At 49.5% G+C, this 27,241-nt stretch overlaps 1 protein-coding gene across 1 annotated transcript in view; it reads left to right on the plus strand.

Annotated features, from left to right (window-relative positions):
• FGD5 (FYVE, RhoGEF and PH domain containing 5) overlaps positions 1–27,241 on the plus strand; it is a 116,747-nt gene that overhangs the window by 53,337 nt on the left and 36,169 nt on the right. The window contains exons 3-5 of the mRNA XM_037730142.1: positions 1,378–1,510; positions 19,044–19,102; positions 19,215–19,245. Coding sequence (XP_037586070.1) covers positions 1,378–1,510; positions 19,044–19,102; positions 19,215–19,245 — 223 coding nt within the window. The remainder of the gene's footprint in view (positions 1–1,377; positions 1,511–19,043; positions 19,103–19,214; positions 19,246–27,241) is intronic.

The following is a 27,241-nucleotide window of genomic DNA, read 5'->3' on the forward strand; positions in this document are numbered from 1 at the left end:
GCAGAGACAGGCCACCTCGTCCTTGCTCTGTCTGGCCCTGTAGCCCCTTGTGGAGCAGGGGACCCTACTCTGGCCTTGGCAGAGACCCCACACTGCTTGGGCTGCAGGTGCTCTGGGGATAGGAACCTGCAGTTCTGGCTCCTATGAAAGGTACTTAAGGAGCTCCAGGATAGGTTCCTAGCTCAGGCTCTGTTTCTCCTCCCCTGATGTCCCCTACCCACCTCACTTCCCCCTGCCTGGGCCAGGGCCTGAGGAAGAGCCAGTGTGCGCTGCCTGCATGAGTTCTGGGCTACACTTGTCCCAGGCAGTCCAGGAAGTGGCTGCTCCCTTCCGTCCTGCCATCCATCTGTCATTCCAGTGTCTCATCCAGGCACTCCCAGAGGGTAGGAATAAGTATTTTGGTAAGGATTTAATAAGACCAGATTTCGTGTAGGAAGAGAGGTTTGTGAGTTGTCTTGGGCCACATTGGCAATAACAAGAGGGAGCCACTGAAGGTTTTTGAGCAGGAGAAGGGCACAGTCTCTTGTGGAATAATCAGTCTGCTGTGTAGAGGAGGGCTGAGAGCCAGAAGCAGGGCAAGGAGGCTGCTGTGACAGGGCCAGAGCCTTTGCTGTGGGGATCACAGTTTGTGATTGTGCATGAGTTGTTCACATTTGAGGACAGGGACCATGTCTGCTTCACTCACCAGTGTTTTACCCAATGCCTAGCCTGTGCCTGCTTAAAGCAGACAATAAATAAACATGTACTGAATGCTGTGTTCATTATTTACTGGCAATGCCTGTGGGGTAGTCACAGGCATGGAGATATGAGACTGTCACGCCTAAATGAGCTGTGATGCTCACAGCACCTGCCAGGAAGGTGAGACAGGAATCCTCTTTACCGTGCAGCTGAGTGGGAACTGATGCCCTGAGCGATGTCTTGTCTGCGATCTAGCTGATGACAAGGCTGGGACTAGGGGCTGGAACACACATCCTGGATTCTGTGCACTACATCATTGCATCCCTTACTCAGGCCCAAAGCACATGGCCACCTTAAGGACTAACCCTGCTGCCTAAGCAGGCCAGTCCAGACCCCAGACCACTCAGACTCAGCATCTCCTGCCTGCATCATGCGTTATTCAGGCCTTCCTTTGGCATGGGAGCTTGCCAGGGAAGCACGTCTGTCTTAACATGTGCAGAGGCAGTGGGCAGCAAGGGCCTGATGTGTTCAGGGCTGTAAATGGAGGCCAGTGTGGCTGGGGGTGGGGAAGTAGGAGGTTTGTGCCTGAGTCTTACTACTCATTTCCTGTCCCCACGACATGAACAGGACCACTGGTAGGTTCACTTTGCCTCTGCTAAACAAAAAGCTCTAACCCTTCTTTCCCCTACTCTGACCCAGCACCTACACAGAGCCCTACAAAGTCTGTCCCATCTCATCGGCAGCCCCTAAAGAGGACCTCACGTCGGATGAGGAGCAGAGAAGCTCAGAGGAGGAGGATAGTGCTTCAAGAGACCCCAGCCTCACCCACAAGGTAGGGAACCCCACAGGTGGGCCATGGCATCAGAGATGTGAATGTGGAGAGATGGCTGTAACAGATCTGCTCCTTCCCTTGGTGCAGAGGGAGCTCTTTGCAGACAACTGGCCGCAGCTGGATGCAAGGGCTGAGACACTTAGCATTGGGGTTCTAGGAAGCATTGCCTTCCGGGGGCCTGCCTCGGTGGTGCTGGGGCCATGGCTCCTGCCGGTATCCACTGGAGTCTGATGAAGTTTGGGGCTTTCTGGAGCCTTTGTGGATGATGTGGAATAGAGCTGCCTGGTTTGAATGAAGACCAGCCTAGATTCTAATGACCTTGGACACCCTGGACCTCAGTTTCCTCATCTGTGAAGTGGAAATCATGAGGGTGAGATGTGTTAAAGGCTGTAAGGGAGTTTTGTGAACTGAAAATAGTTTTAGATGAAAGCTGGTTTCCCTGGCCCTGCAGCAGTGCTGTGAGAGGACAGAGCTGCTGGAGGGAGGTTGTTGTCTAGAGGCTGATGGTGAGTTGGGGCCACGTCACAGTGAAGACCCAGACCTCATTGCTGGGCACAGGTTCATCAGTGCTGATGGGGGTAATATGTGCTCTCTGTTGGACACTCACAGTGAGCTGTCCTTCACCCACTCACTGACAAAGTCCCAGCCTTTCCATAAATCCCTTCTAGGAGTCATGAATCCCTTCCCACAATGTACATTTGCAGAAATGGGCAGAGGTGAAGAACTGGCCTCGGGCACATGGCTGGGAGGTGGCATCCCAGGAAACGTCACAGGCTGATATGGGGCTCAGGCATTTGTTATGCAGGGAACACGACCACTGCAGGGGAATGGGCTAGGAAGGGTGAAATGCCCCCACTCCACCCCACCCATCTTCTAGGCCATGCCTGCATGTTGAGGGGTGACTGGAGAGGCAGAGAGTGCAGCGCTCCCTTCCCCCTTTCCCAGCAGACCTCAGTACCTTTTCCTGTACCTGCCTCCCACTCTCCATCATCCTCCCGTTCCAAGCCTAGGTTAGTTTTGCCACATTGATTAAAGACCATTGTAAGTGGATGCACTCAGCACAGGTGCCTGACACCAAGCACTGGCCAAATGAGATGTCTCATTTTCTTTCCACAAAGGTGATTTCTTTTAAAAACCCACTGATCTCTCTGGACTGAATTTTCATAAAGTTATCTGCCAAGTGCTACAGAAACCCTGAAGAGGTAGTTACTCCACTCCTTTCCTGCCTCTTCCCCCGCAGCCCCTTCTCCCTGCAGCTGCTCCTTCACACCCTCCCTGTCCACTCCCCTCTCACTTGTCTCCCTGCTGTCTCTTCCTCTCTAGGTGCTGAGCCATGTGCCTGGCACTGTCCTGAGGCTGTACATGTTTGTCATCTCTTTGACTCCTTACAACAACTTCAGAGTTGGCACCATTATCCCTGGTTTTGCAGTTGAGGCACAGAGGTTCTGAGAGGTTAAGTAACTTGCCCAAGGCCACACAGCTAGTGAATGAAGGGGTCAGGTCTCAAGCACAGCTCTGGCTGGCTCCAAGTCCAGGGTTGCTCATCTGTCACTGCAGGCCTTCTCTGATCTCCCCACCCCTCCTCCTCTCCCAAGAAGGAATGTTGTCTCCTTGCGGGGAAGGGAGGAGAGCCTTGAGTTAGTGGTGCCCATTTAGAGATGATTTTGGCTTTTCTGGGCATCCCTGAGGTCATGGAATCTTGCAGCAGAAAGAGATAGTTGCTATCAGGGATTTGGTCCCCACCCTGAAACCAGGAATCGGGTACCAGTGCGAGAACTTTGGAGGGCTGATGAGCAGTGGAGCCCACTGTGTGCAGCTCTCTATACCTCAGGGTCCCCCCCTTGTGATGTACCCCACCACGGTCACCGAGTTATCTGTGAAACCCTCCTCTGGGATGCCCCACATCTCTTCCTCTGGCTGCGTCACTGCGGGCCAGTCATTCCCTGTCTCTGAAATGAGAGCACTAGTAGTCACTGCAGGGCTCTGGGAGGGTTGAATGAGAGCACAAATGTGAGAGCGCCAGCCATGCGGTAGGGGCGTCATAATTATCTATTGTTTCTGAATCAGAGAGGCAGAGGGGGAGTATGGGAAGGGAGGGCCTGTCATGCTGAGGACCATTGCGTGGGTCTGAATGCACAGCTCTGGGGCCCTGGATATTGCTGTTACCCAGGATCTGGTCTCCAGGCCCCTGCTTAGACATCCCCAGGAATAAGGAGCTGGCAGGAGGTACGGCAGTCTAGGGACTAAGAAGTTCACACCCAGCTTTGCCCCTTGCTGGCTGAATGACTTGGGCAACTTCCTGACCATTCTGCTCCTAGGTTTCCCCATCTGTAAGGTCACGATAGCAGTAATAGTACCTGCTTCAGAATAGTTACAAAGGTAAATGAATCTCAGGAGACCTAGAACAATGCTTGCCACTCAGTAAAAGAGCGTGCAAAGGTCAGAGCTTTTGATTGAGACTGGGAGCCTGATCAGGGAGGCAGCCTGCCCAAGTTCATCCGGGACTCAGCAGTGACATGCTGAGGTCACAAGGCTGAGGCAGCCCTGCCTTGGACAGAGACTTCATGGGTCCTACAGGAACCAGAGCCAGGCAGAGCCTGTGGCCAGCCAGAGCAGGGCCAGAGTCAGAGGCAGGAGCATCCGCCTCTGGATGCTCCAGATCTGAAGGATCTTCCTGAGTCTTGGTTGTTGCCATTGGGCCAGTCCCCAGCTGGGGTTAAACACCACCATGTACTTTCTCTGTGCTATGGACTTCTAGACCTAGGGGCACAGCTGCACGCTGCACACTGCATGCTGGCTCCACTGCAAATGGTCATCCCAAGAGCAGGGGAGAGGGGGTGTGCAGGTCTAGTCTCGTCTTTCCAGCAGGTCAGTTCACTCTCCGGAGTCCAGATTTCTCATCTGCCGTAGGATTGGACATCCCTGCCCTCCTCCCCCTCATTCTTCTTTATGAAGCTTGCATTATATACCAGAGTTGAAGTCAAAACCTACACTTTCATTGCACAAGGCATGCTCTACCAGATTCTCCTTGGAACATGTAAATCATTGCAGATGAGGGTGAAAGTCCCGCTGGACTCTCATTCCTATTCCTAGTTCCTTTAAACACACAGGGTATTGTTTTGTGGATTTTTTTTACATATGTGATATCAAACTATAAGAAACCTGGAGTAACTTAGTTGGGTTCCTTCAGTAATATCCCAGAGGTATTCCCACATTGGTGTATAGAGTTCTAAGTTAAATGTTTTTCTGGCTGCATAGTATTCCATTTTCCAGATGTGCTGTGGTTTATTTAGCCATTTCCTCACTGCAGGACTCTTCCAGTGTTTCTAGTTCCATCAGCATTGCAGTGACCTTGTTCACACACCTTTTTATGTACATAAAAGATTTTCTAGAGGGTAGATCCCAGAAGGCAATCAGTGGACCAGAGAGCAGGCACATTTTAAATCTCCATATCCACTGCCTTGTAGCCCCCAAGAGGCCGCGACAGCAGACTCCCTGGCCACCTTTGGTGCCCAGAGCTCCCCAACCACTGAACCATTGTGGAGATGGGAAGGGAGGTTTCCCAAGTGAGTGATCTTCCCCAGCTCTTTTCTGCAGGAGGATATTTGGTAGAGTGGGGTGGGGAGAAGGGTCATTTCTCCATCCTCACTGGTCCTCTACTGTAGCTGAGAATTCAGTTTCTCCAAAAGGCAAAGACCTCTCATCTCCAAGCCTCAGTCACATTGTGTGGGACATGGGAGCAATTTTCCATCTCCACCACCTCAGAAGAGCAGACCAGGGAAGGTGCAAGTGAGGAGTGGTGTCACCCCGTGGGCCCGGGAGGTGCGTTTGGAGGTGCAGTGGTAAGCCCTACCATTCCTGGATGTTTTGGGGCAGCCAAGTCAGGAAAGGAGAGGTTTTGGGAGCAGGACAGGAGACTGAGCCCCACTGGTCCACCCACATATCTGACCTTTCCTCATTCCCACTCATAGACACACAAAGGCCGTAGGTGGAAGGAAAGAGGGAGGGAGAGATGGAAAGTGAGAGGGACTTAAAAATAGCACTCCTTGTGAAAGGAGACATTCAGAGACTGGCTGGCGTGTTGGTCCTCCCTGACAATGAGCCTAGTGGGGACATTTCAAGCTAAATACCAGCTCCTCTGAGACCAGCTCAGCAGCCAGCGGCCCCTCCCAGGGACCCCCCTCCCTCGCCTGAGTCTCGTGGCCACATTTGTTTCCCAGTCTGGCCTGTCTGTGGAACAGACCCTTCCTGTCGTCATGCCCTCTGTGGCAGGTCTGCTCCTGCCCAGCCAGGCCCCATGCCCAGAGCTCTGTGCTTGCCAGGCTGGCCGACCCATGTCACCAGTCCTTGCACCTGCAGCCTCACCTTTAACATCTGCCCCCAATTAAAGGATCTTCCTGAGCCTTGGTTGTTGCCATTGGGCCAGTCCCCAGCTGGGGTTAAACACCACCATGCACTTTCTCTGTGCTATGGACTTCTAGACCTAGGGGCACAGCTGCACGCTGCACGCTGCATGCTGGCTCCACTGCAAATATTTGCTTTGCTTCTCCTTGGCCCCGGGGAAGGGGCTCTGAACCACAGCCTGTACTTCCCACTCCCAGAAAACAGTACTCATCTCCTAGTGAACGTGAACTTTCTCCACTGCCTGCCTCTCTTCTCTCTGCATCTTCGCTCAGTTACTCCCAGTCCCTCCTTTTCTTCCACAGAAACTTATGTATTCAGTAAGTATGTACTGAGCATCTACTCTGTGCCTGGTACCCTTTCAAGGGCTGAAGATATAGCAGTGACCAGTCAGACCAGGTCCTTGCCTACCCTGCTGGAGTTCCACATTCTAGAGAAGGGGATGGAAGATCCCTTAACTGCACTGCACACTTAAAAATGGTTACAATGGTGGAATTTATGTTATGTGTATTTTCCCACAATTTTTTAAAAATGGAAAAATAGGGTGCTCTGTGTTTAGGATGCCCCCACCCCCAATCCCAGGAGCTCTGTTCCCCACAATAGCCAGTTTGTTTTTATAAAACTTGTTACCACCTAATCCCATCTTAGGAGTTTTCTGGTTTAAGTCTGCAGTGCAGTGGCATGAAGCACATAACATGGCCGTGCAGCCATCACCACCATTCATTTCCAGAGCTTTTTCCTCTTCTCAAACTGAAACTCTGTCCCCTTCAGACACTAACTCCCCATTCCTCCTCCCCTAGCCCCTGGCAGCCACCATTCTACTTTCTGTCTCTATGAATTCAGCTACTGTACTCTAGGGACTTCATATGAGTGGAATCCTGCAGTATTTGTTCTTTCGTGAGTGGCTTATTCACTTAGCATAATGTCCTCAAGGACATTCCACTCTGTATCATGGGTCGGAATTCCTTCCCCTTTAAGACTGACTTTGATTCCATCATATGGGTGGACTACATTTTGTTTGTCCATTTATTCGTTGACAGACATGTGGGTTGCTTTCACCTCTTGGCTGTTGTGAATGGTACTGCTATGAATGTGGGTGCACAGATCTCTCCAAGAACTTGCTTTCAGTTCTTGTTAAGTATATGCCCTGAAGTGGGATTGCTGGATCATATGGCAATTCTGTGTTTAGTTTTCTGAGGAACCGCCTACAGTTTTCCACAGCAGCCATACCCTTTTACATTCCTACCAATAGTGCGGAAGGGCTCCAGTTCCCAGGGAAGGGCTCTTGGATGAGGAGGACACATCTGTGTGGTAGCAGAATGGTGTGAGGGAGCCTTTACTGCGAAGCTCTAGGGCAGAGCCTTCCAGGCAGAGGAGAGCAGTGCAAGGGCAGGAGGGCGGGAATGAGTGTGTGAGCCAGAGCCTGGGAGGTCAGTGTGGCCGGAGCAAGGTGGTTGGGGAAAGAAGGGGGAGCAGGGCTGGAGAGATTGGTCAGGTCTTCCCTCAGGCCACGGTCATATTGAAGCCTCCCCCACTCCTCCACCTCCCTTGCTGTTGTCACTGGTGCTGAACAACCCTCCTGACATCCAGGAGCCAGGACCCCTTCTGCTGTCCACTTCAGAGCCCTCTTACACAAGCCCTGAGCCTCAGCCCGGTGGTCTCGCCTCCTTGGGAACATCCTCTTCCTTGGCTTCCCTGACACTGTCCTCTCCTGGTTTTCCTCCTTTTCTGACCATGCACCTCTGTCAACTCCACTGTCCTAGGCATTTCCCAAGGCTCCACCGCCCCCAGCCCCCAGCCCTCATTCTGCGCTCTCTTCACAGGCAGTTCGTTCCAGCCGTGGCCAGCGCTATGCAGGTGGCATCCCAGAGCACACCCTCTGGCCTGACCACAGACGCAGCTTCCTGGTGCCCTTTAGGGACTGCCTTGAAAGCCCCACAGACACCTCAGACTTAACATGTCCCACACCGAGCTCATCCTATCCCCGCACCCTGCCCGCCCACCTCCTGTGTTTGCTATTCTGGATGTTAGCACCAGATATGAAAGATCTGAGTTTCTGACATGTCATCTTCTTATTGCCATGTCTTAATCGTAGATCAAAGAAAATTCAGTGGACACCTAGCTCTCTGACCAGACATCATGCAGGGTACAAAATGAGTTCTGTCTTCCCCTTAAACCCACCTCAGGGCCTTTGCCCTTGGAGTTTCCTCCACCAGAACTGGACTCCCTGCCCTTTGCCTGGCTGGCTATAGGTCTCAGTTTGAATGTCACCTCCTCAGAGAGGGCTCCCAGATCTTCTGCCATGTTCTGTCACAGCATTCCTGGCTATTTCCTCATGCTGTAGTCTTGTTCTTTATTTTCTGTTTTCTTGCACATTGTTTGACTTTCCCTGGAAGTTGCTCCAGGAGGGGTAGACACCGTGTTTATCCTGTTCATGGGCATGTCCTTGCTGCCTAGTACATTAAGATGTAGTCAATGAACATCTTCAAATACATAAATAAATGAATACATGAGACCAGTTCCTGTATTTATATCAGGAAAACAAACTTGAATGCATGACAATTTAATAAAATGAAAACACTTGTTTGGTCCTGTGGAACTTACTCTGCACAGTGAGTGGCGGAGCTGGGAGTTCAACCTGCATCTTTAATATACCTGTTACTTCACACTGGCTCCCCCATAACCATGCAGGGAGTGCTGCATTTCAGTACGGTAACACAAGAGACATGGCAAAGTGGGTGACAGAGGAGGGGGAGAGAGGCAGACACAACTCAGAGGGGACAGGAGAGAAGAGGGGCTCTGAGATTCTGGAAGGCATCCTAGGTACAAGTGTGCCTCATATGCCTTGCTGAGGGCCTTGGCGGACTTGAAGGCAGCCAGGACCAAAGGGCTGGGCAGGTTAGGATCCCCTGGCCCTGGGAGAGCTTGTTCTGTGGCTGAGTTTCCTCTCTGTTGAGTCTCAGAAATGCCCTTGGCCCTAGTGTTTGAGATGTGGGCCACTGGGTGATACTCACCCTTGCTTTCTCCTTCCTGACTTGGTGGTGGTCACTCTGTCTCTCTCAATGGCCTGTGGCCAAAGTGCCACACATGGACCAACAGCACCCTAGCACCTGGGGACTCATTAGAAACACAGCATCCCAGTTCTCACCCCATACTTGCCGAACCCAGGTCTGTCTGTTGACAAGATCCTCAGTGACTCACGTGTGCTCACTGAAGTCTGAACTCTGGCCCATGTGCAGCAATCACACAGTGGATGTGGAGCACTCATGGTGCCCTTGGCTCTGGGAGAGGCCACCGAAGAAGCTAATGGGGTCCCAACCTTGGGGATCTTACAGTTGAGTTGGAGAATGAAAAAGCGACTTACGTGATGATCTCTAAACTTTATATTCATATTTTATATACTTCTCTGTTGTATGTCACACTTAAAAGAATAAACCAAGGCTATATGTGAGATGGAAGGTTATGGGATTTAACTGAAAAATGATAAGATCTATAAATTTGGAAAGGAGTCTTTATTTCTTATAAAGGGTTACAGTCTATAAGGTGGCCGTTCTCATGGGCTGGGAAGTGTAGCCTTGGGCTAAAGCCTTTAGCAGGTGCTCAAAGCGAGTACTCAAAGCACCTGCTTTGAGTGAGGGAGGAGTAAGACAGGAATTTGTGCTGAAGGGGTTGTACAAGTATACATATTCAGCAGGTTATAGGAGGAGCTGTGAATATTCCTAGAAGAAGACAGTGTGCATGTCTGATAAGCAAGCATGCATGTTGCATGTATTCCATGTTCACCTTGGGGTCAAGACATAACATTTAATTGTATCACAGTTAGGCCTTATATATCAAAAGACAAAGCAGGGGCAGCATGAAGGCACTAAGTGCACAGTCTCTGCAAACCAGCCAGAGCCAGTCCATGGTCAGTAGTCTCTTATTAGGAGAAAGCCACAGAAATCAGTCTCTTGTCCAATCAAAGCTACGCCTTGGCTGGTATAACAGGGGGTTTAGTCAGTGTCTGATGGTGGCTGAGCTGCAATTGTTTCAACATTGCTTGAGGCCAGTACTTGTTTACCTGCTGATGAAAAAGGAAAACCTTGTGGTAGTGAGAACAGAATTCATTCTTTAAGTCTGGGGTATGTGGCTGAACCCTTGCCTGGCATGGCCTTAGGTCTTGTTTATAATTTGATATCCTATTGACACAAAGAGTCCATTCTGTCAGTCTTATGATCTCTATTTTAACATTAGTGCTGGTCGGATGTTGTGTCTAAACTCAAAGAGGGAAGGAGTATGATGATGTATGTCCAACCTCCCATCGCATCGTGACTGAGAACTCAATCTTTAAGGTTTTTCTGGGATCTCCTTGGTCAAGAGGGGGTTTGTTCAGTCAGTTGAGGGGTTTAGGATTTTATCTTTAGGTTCAGGGGCAACCCCCAAGCTCAGCTATGTGAACTAAACCACAAGCAGTGGAAGGGTTCTACGTTAAAAGACTCAGAGCAGTTGGGGCCAGGCACAGTGGCTCACGCCTGTAATTTCAGCACTTTGGGAGGCTGAGGCAGGTAGATCACGAGGTCAGGAGTTCAAGACAAGTTTGGCCAAGATGGTAAAACCACGTCTCTACTAAAAATACAAAAAAATTAGCCAGGCATGGTGGTGGGCACCTGTAATCCCAGCTACTTGGGAGGTTGAGGCAGGAGAATTGTTTGAACCTGGGAGGTGGAGGTTGCAGTGAGCCAAGATCACGCCATTGCACTCTAGCCCAGGTGACATATGAGACTCCATGTCAAAAAAAAAAGAAAAAAGAAAAAAAAGAGCAGTCAGGAAGGCTTCCAAGAAGTGGTGAAGCCTAAGTGCTTCTTGGAAGAGAGCAGGATCAGTAGAAAGCGGGAGGAAGGTTTATAGGAGGCAAGAACAGATGGGACGAAGGCATAGAATCCAGCCATTAGCTGGCGGTTTGAAGCCATGGCTGGACCTTTCTGGAATTAAGTGAGATGGGGAGGGCTGTTTCTTGTTTGAGCCAGCACTGGCCCTTTCCTGCCATCAAACATGGGGAGCTGCTAATCGCAATCACAGCTGCTCTCTTAGGATTCCAGAAGGTGAGAGAACTGAGAGACCACTGTTTCTCTTCACTGTGGCAGGAACATTTAAGGTAAGATCTACACCATCTATCTATCTGTCTATTTATCTATCTATCTATCGATCGATCGATCAATCAAGATGGAATCTTGCTCTGTCATCCAGGCTGGTGTACAGTGGTTTGATCTCGGCTCACTGCAACCTCCGCCTCCTGGGCTCCAGCAATTCTCTTATCTCAGTCTCCTGAGTAGGACTATAGGCGCATGCCACCATGCCCAGCTAATTTTTATATTTTTAGTAGAGATGGGGTTTTACCATATTTGTGAGGCTGGTCTTGAACTCCTGACCTCAGGTGATCCACCTGTCTTGACTTCCCAAAGTGCTGGGATTACAGGTATGAGCCACCACACCTGGCCAGATCTATACTCTTAATGCCCATCCTTGGATGAGTGGAAAAGGAAAATGTGGTTTGTATATGCAGTGGAATATTATTCAGACATAAAAAGGAAGGGAATCCTGCCATTTGCAACAATGTGAATGAACTTGGAGGACTTGATCCTAAATGAAAGAAGCCAGTCGCAGATGGGCAAATATTGCATGATTCCACTTACATGAGGTGTCTAAAATATAGGGCCAGACATGGTGGCTCATGTCTGTGTTCCCAGCTACTCAGGAACTGCGGAGGCTGAGGCAGGAGGATCACTTGAGGCCAGGAGTTGGAGATCAGCCTGGCAGCATGCTGACACCTCGTCTCTATACAAAATTTTAAAATTAGCTGGATGTGATGGCGTGCATGCCTGTGGTCACAGCTACTCAGGATGCTGAGGCTAAAGGATCACTTGAGCCTAAGTGCCACTGCACTCCAGCCTGGGTGACGGAGTGAGATCCCTAAGTCTCTAAAAAACAAAATAGCTCAATTCACAGAAGCAGGGAGTAGAATGGTGGTTGCGGTGGGGTGGGGGGAGAGAGAGGTGGCGGGCTGCTGTTCATTGAAGTTTCAGTGATACAGGAGATCACTGGGAGGAAAACTGAAGCTTATCATTTGCTCCTTGCTCAGGGTTATTCTGCAGGTTGGAGGCCAAGTCAGGAGTGAAAGTCAGGCCTCCTAATGCCTCATTCAGGGCGTTCCAAGATAGATGCTGCTTCTGCAAATTTATTACAAACTGAAACCAGAACCAAACATCTCTCCAAATTTAAAGGTATTTTAAGTAGCTGGGCCAAACCCACACTCACACGAGCCAATCTTCAGGAACTAGAAGCTGATCTGCTGGTCCTGGGGAAGCCAGGGAGCCACCGTTGGGTCCCTCCTCCTCCTCTCGCTTGTCCTGGTAAGCGCTCACTCTCCTCTGCCTCCTCTTCCCATTGTGTTGCCACCAGGAACACAGGTGACAGCTGGGATAAAGAGTGAGCCACCTCTCCCTGAGTTCTTGTCTCTGAGTTTTCCAGCGGCTATTGAAGACTGTGCTGGAAATCCCAACCTGTGTTCTCTGCCTGCCTGGTGGTGCCCAGGGCACTTGGAGACTGTGTTCTACTGGAGCCTGGTGCCCCATGTATCTGGGTTTCTGAGCAATCTCCCTTCTCCAGATGTGACTTCAGAATACTCCAGCAGGCCCCTTCACTGGGACCCCCAATACATGGAAGGCTCACAAGGAAAAACTCCCCAGGGCTTGAAATAGCCATTAGAAGGTGGTCCTTCCCTGTGTGTGGAGGTGGGTTATTTTAGGGGGTTGCATGGCTGAGGAGGCTGGCACGTAGGTACCTCAGGTGTAGCTGGTGACCTAGAAATGTTTATTGAGGCTATGTGGGGATTCTGGGCACAGGAAACTGAGCCAAACACACCCAGAAGTAGGAAAAAATAGGGTGGATTTAAGGGATCACCTAAAGCTCCATGTGGCATGGAGGAGTGGTAGAGGGGACTGGGAATGGCCCCAGCTGAGCCACAGGGGCCCCTTTCTGTAAGCACTGGGAGCCTCTGCAGCCACTCCAGGGTGCAGGTGATGGAAAAAGGAGGCTGTGGGAATGACTGGGAGGCTGGAGCCTGGAGTGAGTGAGAGACAGGTCAGTCAAGGGTGCAGGGAGGGTCGGGAGCTTGGGTACAAGATGAGGGGTGGGAAGCTCGGACTTCAGAGGAAGAGCAGTGTGGAATATGGGCAAGGCCCAGGCTGGGCGGGGGTGGAGGGAGATGCTGCTGAGAGACATCTGAGGAGGAGCTCTCAAGGAGGTGAGGATGAGGCGATCATATTGGAGTGCGCAGTGACCACAGGGGCAGGAGGACAGGTGTGGACTGATTGGGGCGTGTGCCGAGCCAGACACAGAGGCCTTGGGGGCATGGGGCTTGGCAAGGGTTTGGCAGAGACCAGTAAAAGAAAGAAGTGGCTGTTAACATCAGGCTGTGCCATCTTAAAGGTGGAGCAGAGGACTCCATGTTTGGATCTCCTTCCACAAACACTGCCTTCATGGAAGCCATCTTCCTCTCTCCTGGATTTTCCGTCTGGAGTCCCCTTCCATGAACGTTCTCTTCGTGGAAGCCTGTCTTCCCCTCCTAAACTCCATCTCTCTCTATTCCCTTCCACTCAGTATGGAAGCTGCTTTCCTCTCCTAGATTCCATCTTTCTGGATTCTCTAACTTAGTGTGAGAGTTAGCTGTTTCTTTCTCTCTCCTTCTCCTGTTTCTCTCTCTCTCTCTCTCTCTAAATAAACCACTTTCTACAAACACTTTAAATTTAAAAAAAAAAAAAAAAGGTGGAGCAGGTGTGGACCCAGGAGGCCTGTACGCAGAGAGGGGAGGTGGCCAGACAGGCATCTTGAGCTTGTTCCTTCCTTTCCCACAGGTAGGACGTTGTGGGAAAAGATTGTGTGGACCCTGGGCGTACTTGGGGACCATCCTGAGCGACAGGCCATAAGGCCTGGGGTTCCTTGGCTCCTGTAATAATATAGTGACGCTAATGCCTCACTTCCCGGTAGCTCTTTACGGAATACGAAGAGCTTGTCCATCCACAAACCTTTGCTGTCTTTGCGTGACAACCTCTGAAACAGTCGTTCTCAAAACGGTTTGGTCTCAGACTCACTTCTCCTCTTAAAAATGATTGAGGGCCCCAAAGGGTTTTTGTTTCTATGAATCACACTCTTCAATGTTTACCACGTTAGAAAGTAAATCAGAAAAATTTGAAACACTTTTAATGCATTTTAAAATAACAATAAACCCATTACATGTTAATATAAGTTGCACTTTTATGCAAAAAAAAAACTCCCTAGTTTCTAAAACAAGCAAGAAAAAACGTGAGAAGAGTGACATTTTTACATTTTTACAAATATTCATGTCTGGCTGAACAGAAGGTAGCTGGATTCACCTGTCCACATCTACTCAGTTGGAATTGTTTTGGTTATTTAAATGAATAACGTCCAGGTTCACACAGATATGTAGTTGGAAAAGGGAGGAACTTACAGACCCTCAGAAGTTCTCAGACTGTATTTTGGAAACTGATGTCCTAGGAGGAGGCTGAGCACCCAGTTTTACAGCTGGAAAAACTAAGACATGGAGACAGAGGACCAGGATTCCTGACTCTCTTTGTGACCCACTATTTAATGCTGAGGTTCCCTGGAGAAAGAACTATCCCTCCCGACCTGCCTGGGTCCCAGAATAGCTAAGTGTTGAACTAGCTAGTTTGCTGGGGACCAGGGAGGAGCCCAGTAGCCCTGGGGACAGCCTCAGGCAGGGGCAGGCAGCTTAACGTTAACACCCATAGCTTCAGCCTGAGAAATGTCAGAGCAATAGCATGGGCCCTGGCATCCCAACCCCCATGCTTCTGGGAGGAGCCCTGTTCCCAGAAGCCTGTCCCTGGACGCTGCCGTCAGCCTCGGAGTTCATTTCCTGGTTAAACAAACATCTATATTAAATGGCCCAGTTGGGCAACGCCCAAAAGCAGCTTCTGCATGCCTTGGGCACACAGCCTGCCAGGCCTCCCTGTTAGCCGCCTGGCGAAGACACATCCATCATCACAGAGTCACTGAAGCAGGACTGCCCCATGCGTCCCACCCAGAGTCTGCGTGTCTGGCAGGAGGGGCTGGGTGGGACGTGCAGAGGGGCCCGTGCCTGGACCCTACCAGAAGCCTGTCCTTGATAGCTTGGAGATTGTAACAATGGTAACGATGGCAACTCCGGAAATTTGGGTATGGTGTGACGGCTGCCATCCATCATCTCATCTCATCTCATCCTGGCAGGGTAGGGATTCTCACCTGTTTGCCAGATGAGGAAACGGAGGCATGTGAGAGGGGCTCGTCCACGGTCACAGCCACCCGTGGCTTTGTTTGGGGGAAGATCTAGGCATCTTGACGTCCAGCATAGTTGTCTTTGTGCCATTGTGGTTACGTTTGGAGGATCTGGAGTGAGGAAGGCTGAGTGCAGAGGGGTGAGCCCAGGCTGCTCCTGGCCTGCCCTGTGCAGGCAAAGGATGGTGTTCCCCAGTATCATGCCCCCGTCTAGGAGGAGTGCAGGTGTCAGGCACGCTGCTGAGTGCTGGAACACTGGAGCCAAACTACCTAGGTATGAATCTTGGCCCTAACACTTAGTAGCATTGACCTTGGGCAAAGGGTGGGACTTATGTGTGCCTCAGTTTCCTCATCCGTAAAGTAGAAATAATAGTAGTACCTACTTCATAGGTTATTGAAAGGGTTCAGTGAGATAAAACACACAAAAAGCTTAGAGCCATGCTTAACACACACTGAGTGTTCAGTAATGCTAGCTACTATATTGTAAAGTATTATTATTATTCCTGCTTTACAGATGAGGCTTAAAGAAGAGAACTAACTTGTCCAAGAGCATAAGGACAGTCAGGGCTGGAGGCCAGGATTTGAACCCAGGTCTTCAGATATCAGAGCAGTTGCTCGCAACACCATTCCTCATGACAAGTAGGCTTGACTCAGGCCACTGGAAGGCTGGATGTGTCCTTGGCTCCTGTCTTCATTTTCCGGGGGAAGAAACTGAGCTTCAGATCTCCTGACCTCTGTCCTCTCCATACAAAATAATCCTCTCTATGGAAGCATCGCCATTGGGTTTCTTAAGCAGTTGAGGCCTGTCCTGGCAGAATACATCTTTTCTCATGAGACTTTCTACATGTGAGCTCTGTAGAGGCCCTGCATTGGGAGGTGCACGCCAGCCCTGCAAATGCAGAAGACACATGATGGGTCAAGATTCATTGCCTGAGAGGGCAGGAGGCCTCAGCAAGCCTCAACATTTTCCCCTCTGCTCCTTGGCTGCCATGACACCCCAGCCAAAGAGGCCACAGCAAGATGCAGAGGCTGACTACCTACGGGCCTGAGTTCTGCCCTGTTAGGATAGCCTCAGAGGGACTATAGTCTCCAAAAAACACTTTGCTTAACAGTCAGGAAACATTAGGGATGGACCAGATAGAGAAGGGAATTTATTAGCACCTACTATATCCAGGCACCGCGTCTCATTCACTAGTTGATGGGGTGTCTCTTGAGCATCATCTGTGAAACAACATTAGGTAGTGTGTCTGCTCTTAAGAAAAACACAGCAGGATAAATATGGGGGGGCTCTTAACCAGGGGGGATGTTTTGCAGCACCCCAAGCCCTAGGATATTTGGCAGTGTCTAAAGATGTTCTTGTTTGTCACAGTGGGGGATGAGGGAGCGGAGGCTGCTATTGGCATCCAGTGGGTAGAAGCCAGGGATGTTGTTAGTTATTCTCTAATACATAAGAACAGCTCCTACAGCAAAAACTATTCTCCAAAATGTCAGTAGTCCAAGATGGAGAAACCCTGGGGTGGAAAATGATTTGGGGAGTTCTTTAGGGCAGGCAGTCATGGATGACTGTGCTGAGGTGACTCTTGAGCAGAGACCTGAAAGAACCAGTAAGTACGAGTGAGAAGATCTGGGGAAGAGCGTTGCAAGAAGAGGGAACAGCACGTGCAGAGGCCCTGAGTTGGGAGCGCGTCCTCAGGAAGCCAGTGTGTGAGACCAGGTTGGTTATTCCCTACCAGATCTCAGACAAAAACACTGAGGCTCAGAGAAAGGGGCTCACCAGAGGCCATACGGTGAAACAGTGCTGGAGCTGGGTTTGCACTGGATGTGAGTGATTCCAGGGTCCATTTGCTTTCCACTGTCTCTGCTGCTCGTGTCAGAGGAGTGGCCAGCCTTCATTTTGCAGTTAAGGCCTTTCCCCTACTCGACTCTGTAATTTTTTTTTTCTTATTCTGTCCCTGGTTACTTGGTTTTGTTCCTGGCACCACCTCAATGACAAAAACAACAAGGATAATGATGGCCAGTAATGCCATAGTGCTTGCCACATGCCAGGCAAAGTTCCAAGTGTGAGAGATCCTCTGTACAGACACTCATCTGATCCTCATGACACACATGTATGCTGGATACTACTCTCCTACTGTGCCCATTTCACAGGTAAGGAAATCGAGGCACAGAGAGCTAAATGACTTGTTCAACAAATAAGATTCAGAGACAGGAAACTGCCTCGTTCTAGACCCCAGGCTTTTACCACAACACTATGCAGTGACTTTCTCAGCCGTGATTTTCTCATCACTAGAGTAGATCGCTCACTTGATGAGTGGCTCCTCAAGTTTAGTAACACGCAAGGTTCAGCACAGAAGGGAATTTAGAAGTTAGTTTGTCCACATATGGGGAAACTGAGGCTTGACCTTGAAAGTGACTTGTGCAGAGTGGTACCAGGAAACAGGTGTTCCCAGCTGAGTGCCTTCTGCTCTGCCACGGGCCACCCACTGCCAGCCATACCTGCACATTCACAGCTACCACCATCTGTTGCATCAGGCCGCCACAACATGTCTTTGCATCTCTGGATCCCAGCCACTAGTCGTGTCTGATATCCGGCAGGTTTGGGGCCACCCAGCAGGAGCCTGCTTGTGGCAGAATGCCCAGGCATCTGTCTCAGCCCTGCCCATCCTTCCTGTTTATAGAAATAATCTCAGTCTATTTCCAAATCGTAGAAGTATAGAAACTGGGGCTCAAATGGGTTAAATAGCTCACCATCTGAGGTCAGCCTGCAGAGTTAGTGTTTCCCAAGGGGAATGAATGTGCATTCACTCACTCTTTCAGTCAACAAAGGGAACTACCACACTTACTTATTCTTTCAGTCAACAAAGAGAGATACCATACGCTAAGCACTGGTCATGCAGGGGTGGAAGTTCCTGGTCCCTGCCCTCCTGGAGAGATGTAATTGTTTACAGTAATGATAAGTGCCAAGGGAGAAGGATGCTCAGAAAGGATACTTAACCCAGCCAGTTGAGGGGGGAGGATCAGGAGAGGCTTCTTGGAGGAGGTGCTGCCATGGCTAAGTCTTACAAGATGACTGGGAGTTGGCCAGGTAGAGAAGCGGGGAGGATGCTAAGGGAACAGCATGTACAAAAGCAAGAGAAAAGAGAGAATTCCTCAGTACAGGGAAACACAGTTTTCGCAAGATTGGTGGGATCATGAAGTGGGATGTAAAGGTCATGCCATCATCATGGCCATTGAGTGAGCGTTTACTATATGGCAGGTGCCATGCTGGGCATTAGCTCAACAACCTTCAGAGTTGGACACTGTTAAAATCTGCATTTACAGCTGGGCTCAGTGGCTCACACCTATAATCTCAGCACTTTGGGAGGCCAAGGTGGGCAGATTGCTTGAGCCCAGGAGTTCAAGACCAGCCTTGAACTGGTCAATGTAGTGAGACCCTATCTCTACAAAAAAATTTAAAAACTAGCCAGGTGTTGTGAACACAGCTGTAGTCCCAGCTACTCAGGAGGCTGAGGTAGGAGAATCGCTTGAGCCTGAGAGTTTGAGTCTGCAGGGAACTGAGATCACGCCACTGCACTCCAGCCTGGGCGACAAGCAAGACCTTATCTCAAATAAGATAAAATCCACATTTACAGATGAGGAAACCGAGGTGCAGAGAGGTTAAATAACTTGTTGAAGAACATACAGTTAATGAGTACCAGGAAATGGGCTGAGAAATGCTTGAAACTTGCCTCCAGCAGCATGATGGTCTCCTTTAGAAACTGCTGATGCCTGTCCCACCTGATGGCTTTCTTTCTACCCACAGGTGGAAGGACAGTCCAGAGCCCTTGTCATCGCACAGGAACTGCTATCTTCAGAGAAAGCGTGAGTCCCCAAGGAGCTGCCTGTGGCCTTGAGCTTATAAACAAAACGTCACCCTCCTGGGCTTATGCAGGATGGGGATTAATGCAGCCTCAACCCCTTTTTCCCTCTGCAGATACGTGGAGATGCTCCAGCACTTACATCTGGTGAGTTAATCATTTTAATTGTCCAAAACTAATTGCCCTTTTACAAGTCTGTGATATAAGAGGCAGGAAAGCAATGAGGAGACAGAGGTGATTTCCATTAACAGAGGCCTGGCAGCAGGCAAGCACTCACCGAGGCTTTTCAGGGAAGCCCGTCTCCTGATTAATGTGCTTCCGGGGGCAGACAGCGGGTGTGCCTCCTTGCTCAGGGATGGGTGCATAGGGGCATGGGCTGAGGCTTTGGACAGGATGTGTAAGGTTTCCTTAGCCCTCTTGCTGAGAAAGGCAGGAAGAAGACAGCAGAGTGTTTCTGGGCATTGCTATATGTGAGTTTGTGTGTGTGTGAGTTGTGTGTGATGTTTAGGTTTGGATGAAAAAGGCGTCTGCCTGGTGACGGAGCAGCTGAGGGTATCAAGAGGCTTCCTCAGTCTCCCTAGCATCAAGGCAGTAGTGCCTGAGCTGGCGGTGAGGGACTCCTTTGGGCCAGACTTGGGGACAGCCTGAACATCAGGCACCACCCCCTTTCACAACTCACAGGACAGCTTGCAGGGTGCCCCTTTGCAGTCAGCTGAATTCAGTTCAGCAGACATTTTCTTGAACTCTCACTGCGTGACAGGAACTGGAGAATGGGAAGACAGGTCAGACAGGGCCCTTCCTCAGGAGCTCTCTGGCCAGCAAAGGGGACAGATGAAGGGGCTGACCAACAACTTAGGCAGGCTTCCCTGAGAAGGTGATGTCTGGGGCTAGGCCATAGGAAAGGGTGAGAAGAGGGCACAGCAAAGACTCAGAAAGTGGGGGACCATGGTGGACTCAGGCTTCCTGCTCCTTTCAGCTCTCTCTCAGCCGTTTGCAGCCTGGCGGTGGTTGAGCATTGGGTTCTGTGGTGCTTTGAATCATTCACCATCTCTAAGAATGTCAGAGCTGGGAATCTGTACCTGGACGTTCTGTAGGTGGTGATGTGGAAGGCCTAGAGGAGGTGATGTTGCCCGCGTCACATAATGGTGGAGCCAGGACAAGCGCCAGGTTTCCTGGCTCCCAGGCCACTGCCCTTGCATTCACTCTGCATCCCTGGCTGCCTTAGGAGCTCCACGGGGCAGGGACCATCTCTGGGTTTACCAGAGCACTCAACACCAAGCCAGGCCTCTTGCTGAACCCTGCTGAAGTCCCTGTCAGCAATGCCACCCTGGCATCACATCCCCACATGAGCTGACAGCAGCCAGGACCCCCCGGGGGTGCAGGGGGGATAGAGCACTACTCTGGTCTGGTGTTCTTGGCCCCCCATTTTTGCCCCCCGCCCAGGATGAAAGTTTGTGTACACCATCGAATTCAAAAGCCCTCAAGTATGAAATGTACCAGCCCCCATCCGGCTTTACACCTAAAAGATCTATTTGGCAAAGGCTGGAAGGATCAGTTTTCTGGGTTTTTTTTTTAATTTTTTTTCCTTCTCTCTCACTTGTTTCTGGGCTGGCAGCATGACAGAGGGGCTGAGCATTTTTGTGACTTGTTAAGAGGGTTTTAACTGGAAAATGTGCATCTGTGTTTGCTCTGCTTCCTGCCAGTTGGAAAGACATTGAAGCTCCTGGTAGTCCATAATAATATCCTAAGGATGGAGTGAGGGGACAACCCATAAAAGTCACCACCCAGGGCCAGGCACAGTGGTTCACAAACCCAGCACTTTGGGAGGCCGGGGTGGGCAGATCACCTGAGGTCAGGAGTTCAAGACCAGCCTGGACAATATGATGAAACCGTGTCTCTACTAAAACTACAAAAATTAGCCAGACATGGTAGCAGGTGCCTGTAATCCCAGCTACTTGGGAGGCTGAGGTTGCAGTGAGCCGAGATTGGGCCGCTGCACTCCAGAGCGAGACCCCATCTTAAAAAAAAAGTCACCACTCAGAAGCTGGTTGCAGGAAGTTGTGGTCTGGACCTATATTTTATTATATCAGTGCTTATGGGGATAGAGGGGGCAGACATCTCCCAGTGTGACTCCAGGTCCTAGCCAGGGACATGAGTCTTAAAGGACCCATAGACTTTGGGGCATTCTCCACCACTCCCCAGCTTTGAATCTATCCCTGGTTGCTAAGCTTGGCAAGTTCTTCAGAATTTCGTCTTAGAGATTGATGCTGTTAAATTCCCAAGGCTGCCCAGTGATGAGGAGGGGGCTGATGGTACCTCCCAAATCTCCCCATCAGGAAAGGTCCTGGCTTCATTGTGCTATTGTTGGGCTCAGGGGTGGCCTTCTGTGTTTGGGGTGCAGCTTTGTGCTTGTCACATCATAGCTACAGCTAACTCAGCAGCTGCCATGAATTCCAGTCATCCTGATGGCCATGATCCTGGGTTTGTGAAGCTTATGGGCTCCATAGGAATGGAGTTTACATTTTTAAATATTTGTGAAAAAAGACAAAGGAGAATATGTGACTGAGACCATACGTGGGTCACAAAGCTTAAAGTATTTATCATCTGGCCCCTTGGCAGAAAAAGGTTACTGACTTCTGGTTTAAAGGCTGCCTTCCATCCTTCCAGGAACCCAGTCATAAAAACATTCCTCACCTGCCCATCTGTCAGTCTCTACCCACTCACCTATCCAGCCAGCCTTTCACCCACTCATCTGTCCTGTCATCTATTCATGCACCAAATGACAGAACCATGCACCCATTCACTCCCAGTTAATCTACCCAGATGTCCACCCACCCATCTAACCATCCATCCATTCCTCATCTGCCCATCCAACCAGCAATCCAGCCATCCATTCACCTGTCCATCTGAATTGCCTGTTCATTCTGGAAGCATCACAGGATGTTTACTGTAGGCACTGAAATAGGCCTTGGAGCCCCAAAGCTGAATAAGGTTCACAGCTGCCCTTGAGTAGCTTTCCTTTTGCAGGGTAAGACGGTGGAGGTGGGGAGGAGAAATCAATATGTGAACAGACAATTTACATTACTCTGTGTAAGTATAATTTGCAGAACTGTAGTTTTGTGCAGAATCTGTAGGGGCTTGAGGGAGGGAGAGACATATTCACTTTGAGATATGCAGGAAGGTTTGCAGAAGAGGTGCCATTGAGATGGACTCAGGGAGTTCACCAGGCCAGGGGAGTGGTGGAAGAGGGCACATAAAGCAAGGGAGTCAGCATGAGCGAATGCTCACAAGCTCATGGTATGTTTGGAGAGTGCCACACCATTGCACATGGCTAGAACATAGAAAATTGTGGAAAGACAGGTAGGAGGCAGAATCAGGGATCAAGTAATGGGTCCCCAAATAAAGCTAGGACCAGATCAAGAAGTACCAAAATGCTGGGCTAAGGACTTCATGCCTTTTCTTTTCTTTTCTCTTCTTTTTTGAGATGGAGTCTTGCTCTGTCACCAGGCTGGAGTGCAGTGGTGCGATCCCAGCTCACTGCAACTTCCATTTTCTGGTTTCAAGCAATTCTCCTGCCTCAGCCTCCCGAGTAGCTGGGACTACAAGCACACACCACCACGCCCAGCTAATTTTTTGTATTTTTAGTAGAGACGGGGTTTCACTGTGTTGGCCAGGCTGGTCTTGAACTCCTGACCTCGTGATCCACCCACGTTGGCAGCCCAAAGTGTTGGTATTACAGGCGTGAGCCACCGTGCCCAGCCATATGCCCAGCTGTATATGGTGAACAGCTAGAGATTTTGAACAGGTATGGCCCCTGGATACCTGTCCTCTGTTTTTCTTTTTCTTTATTATTATTTTTTTAATCTAAAACAAGTCTCTCTCCTAGAAAAAGATGAGAAAATCCTACCAAGGCTCCCTCCTTTGGACTAATGCATTGAAGGCCTGTTCAGAAGCCAGTCTGCTGATTGGAAGAGAACTCTGGAGGTTGTCACCATCCTGCCCTGGAGAGGTTCCCTCACACAGGAGGCCCACGTGACCTGGCCCCTGTCCACCTCTCTGGCAATACCTCCTTTACTGTTTTCTTCATCACTGCCTTCAGCCACACTGGCCTTCTTACTGTTCTTCAAATACTACAAATGCATTCACATGTCAGTTTTGCCCTTCCCTCTACTGGGGTGTCCTAGCCCTGATCTTCCCATTCAGGTCTCAGCTCAAGTGTTACCACTTCAAACTAGTAGTGCCCCAAAACTTAGTGGCATAAGACAACCATGTTATGCTCAGATTCTCTGGACTAGAAATTTGGACAGGGCATGGTGGTAGGAGTTGGTCTGTGTTCCATAATCTCTGGGGCCTCAGCTGGAAGACTCAAAGACTGGGGGTGACCTGATGGCTAGGAGCTGAGATCACCTGGAGGTGTCTTCACTCACACATCATGTGGTTGAGGCTGGCTGTTGTCTGGGACTTAAGCTGGGAGGTTGGCCAGAACGCTTATCTGGCCTCTCCATGTGGTCTCTGACTACATGAGTTTGGACTTCTGTATAGCACGGTGGCTGGGTTCTAAAAGTGAGCATCCCAAGAGAGCAGGAAGAAGTGTGTGGCATTTTTATGAGCTGGCCTTGGAAGTCCTATAGCACCACTTCTACCATACTCTCTGAGTTAAAACAGTCACAAAGGTCTACCCAGCTTCAACGGGAGGGGACATAGTCTCCCCCATTCAATGGGAGGAATATCAAGCTCACACTGCATAAAGACCATTGAGATAGGAGATATTGTTGTGGCTATTTTTGGAAAATACAGTCTACTATAGAAGTTTTTTCTAAACATTCTGTGTCGGTTAGGGATTGTGTTTGACTGCTGGTAAAAAAAAAAAAACCCAATTATGATGGCTTAAATCATTTAGGGATTCTTCTCTCATGTAAAAAAGATCCAGAAGCAGGAGATCCAGGTCAAATTTGGCAACTCCACATAGTATCAGGGACTAAAGTTCCATCTGCAGCATCCACTTCCAGGGTTTCTCATGAACACAGAATGGCTACCGCAGTTCTAAGCATTGCATCTATATCCCAGGCAGGAAGAAGGAGAAAAATAGAAAAGTGACAGGTCATGCCTCCCAGCTGGGTCAGCCCCTTGAAAGCTTGAAGCTTTCCTCAGAGCCTCTTGTCAAGCTTCTCCTTCCATATCCTTGGGCACTCCTAGTTGCAGAGGAAGCTGAGTCAAAGCTGGGCTCATCTTGGTGGCTCTGCTTCTTGTGTGTTTATCTAGGGACCTAAGCTGAAGGGGCAATTGGTACCCTGGGAAGCTCTTCTCATGGCAGTGGCAGGAGAAACAGCAGAGGGCTTCTCAGAGTCAAGTTCACAACTGGCAGATCATCCTTTCCACCCACACCCCATGGTAGCAGCAGGCCCAAAGGCATAAGGGGCAGGGGACATGCTCTCCCCACGATGAGGCTGTAACAAGGATGTGGACATGGGGAGGTGACACACTGTGGTATACTTCCCTCCTCTGCACTCCACCTTTCACTGTTTGAAATTACCTACTTTATGTATTTGTTACTGGTTATGTTGTGTTTTCATTTTCATGCAACTCATAATACTTTCTATTAATTCCTTTCTGATTTCTTCTTTGACCCATGCGTTATTTAAAACGGTGTCATGTAACTTCCAAGTATTTGTGTGTTTCCCACATCTGCTGCTGCTGATTTCTAATTTATCCTTCTGCTAATCCTGTTGTGGTTGGAAAACATGCTTTGTATGGCTCCAGTCCTGTTAAATTTATTGAAATGTGTTTTATAGCCCAGCATATACCCTAGCGTACCTGGAGAATCTTCTGTGTGTATTTGAGAAGGATGGGCCTTCTGCTCTTGTTGGGTGTTCTGTGGATGCTGCATAGGTCAGGCCGATGGATCCTGCTGAGTCTTCTGCATCCTCACTTTCTGTTCACTGTTGAGAGAGGTGTATTGACATCTCAGCTATGATTATTGGGTTGTATGTCTCTCCATCAGTTGTCAGATTTTGCTTCATGTTTGGGGGCTGTTTTTAGGTGCTTGTTTGCTATCTGCCTTCATCACTAAACCCTGAGCTCCTTGAGGGCAAAGAGTTGGACTCTACCCTTGTTCTCAGTGGCTTGTGATACCTGGTACACAGCTGGTGCTCAGCATGCATCTAATGAATGAGTGATGTTAGAGCAAGTTCTCCTTCTAGCAGTCCCATCCTTTCTTCAGTCAAAAAAGACTTCCTGCCAGGCATGCGGTGCATGTCTGTAGTCCTAGCTACTTGGGAGGCTGAAGCAGGAGAACCGCTTGAGCCCAGGTTGAAGTGTACCTTGATCGTACCTGTGAATACCCACTGAACTCCAGCCTGGGCAACATAGCAAGACCCTGTCCCTAAAAAAAAAAAAAAAAGAAAGAAAAAAAAATTTAAAACAAGAAAATAAACTTCCTGAGCACCCTGTTTTGGTGACATATGAATGAGTGATGGCAGGGAACGTCTCCACCCTCAAAGCACTGATGGTCTAGAGAGAGAGACTGACATGAAAAAGAATAATAGTAATGCAGTGGTGGGGGGCATACTGAGGCTTGGGGGCTCAGAGGAGGCATCCAGCCCAGTATTCTTGGAGTTAGAGAGGGATATCCAGAGAAAAATGTGCTGAATAGCCAGGTGGGGGTGCAGTGAAGAAGGCTGTGCCTGGCAATGGGATCACCGTTTGCAAAGGCCCAGAGGCCAGTTAAGAATGGCACATTTAGGCCAGATATGGTGGCTCATGCCTGTAATCCCAACACTTTGGGAGACCAAGGCAGGAAGATTGCTTGAGGCCAGGAGTTTGAGACCAGCCTGGGAAGCATAGTGAGACCCTGTCATTACAAAAAAATTAAAAAAAAAATTTAAATTAGCCAGTAATCCCAGCTACTTGGGAGGCTGAGGTGGGAGGATCACTTGAGCTTAGGAGTTTGAGGCTGCAGTGAGCTATGAGCATACCACTGCGCTCCAGCCTGGGTGACAGAGTGAGATCCTTCCTCAAAAAAAAATAATACAGATGCTCAGGTTTTGCGCTGAGAGATTTTTACTTAATCGATCTGTAACACAGCAGTGATCTGTAATCATTGATGTAGCAGACATAAAGCACAGTTGTGAGCAAAGCCGAGCAAATCTGAGGGTGAAAACAAGTGAATGAGGTGCACTACTGTCTCTTATTTGGAGGAGAGGTAACAGAAGCATGCCGGATATGTGAACAGTCTGACAGTGCAATGTTTTGTAAAGGCTGTTGCTTTTTCAGACTGACATATGTAACCCAGCCCCAGCTGTGCACAGGTACCCAGGAGGGCTAAAGGCCTCGGACTGAACATGGCATATTTTCTAAGAACCTCCATTTTGCTCCAGATACATAATTTTAAATAAACTAGTTATGGATCTATTTCAAAGGCTAATATAAAATGTACATTTTTTAAAGTTAAAATAATAGACTTCAAAGACATTTCTGAGATTAGGGTAACTTCCTTCAGGCTCTGACCCCAGATTTGTAGAGCAGGATACTTGAGAGGCCCGTAGACTGACTGCTGATGTTAACTCAAGAGAGCCTCATGAAGGAGGTGGCCTTTGAAATAGCTTTGAAAGATCAGCAAGATGTATATTGGATAATGGACTTGCAGAACAGACACAGAGGCTGGAGAAGAGGATTCATAGAAAGCAGTGGTTCTCAAAGCATGGTCTTCAGACCAGCAGCATCAGCATCAGCATCACCTGGGAAATTGTGAAAAATGAAAATTATTCGGCCCCAGCCCAGACCTGCTAAGTAGAAACTCAGGCAGAATGCAGGGTGGGCAGCAATCTGTGTTTTCCTAAGCCTGGCAGGTAATTTGGATGCACACTCAAATTGGAGAACCACTGTTACACAGAAGTGAGCAGGAAGCTGCAAAGGTGGCTGCACCAGCTCCCGCAGAGATGTGGTCACCAGGCCAAGGAGTTTAACTTGGTGCTGAGGGCAGGAGGGGCCTTGAGGAGTTTGGAGGAGAGGCAAAATAAATGGGGAGCCCTGGCTTGTCCTCCCTCTCCCAGGGGCGTGTGTTTGTACACTTGTAACTCCTGCCCGGATAGAACATTTCCATCATCCCAGAAGATTCCTGTCATACCCTCCCCCAGGTTACCAC

The sequence above is a fragment of the Cebus imitator genome, unplaced genomic scaffold (genome assembly GCF_001604975.1).
Source record: "Cebus imitator isolate Cc_AM_T3 unplaced genomic scaffold, Cebus_imitator-1.0 Scaffold332, whole genome shotgun sequence".
NCBI classification, from domain to species: domain Eukaryota; kingdom Metazoa; phylum Chordata; class Mammalia; order Primates; family Cebidae; genus Cebus; species Cebus imitator.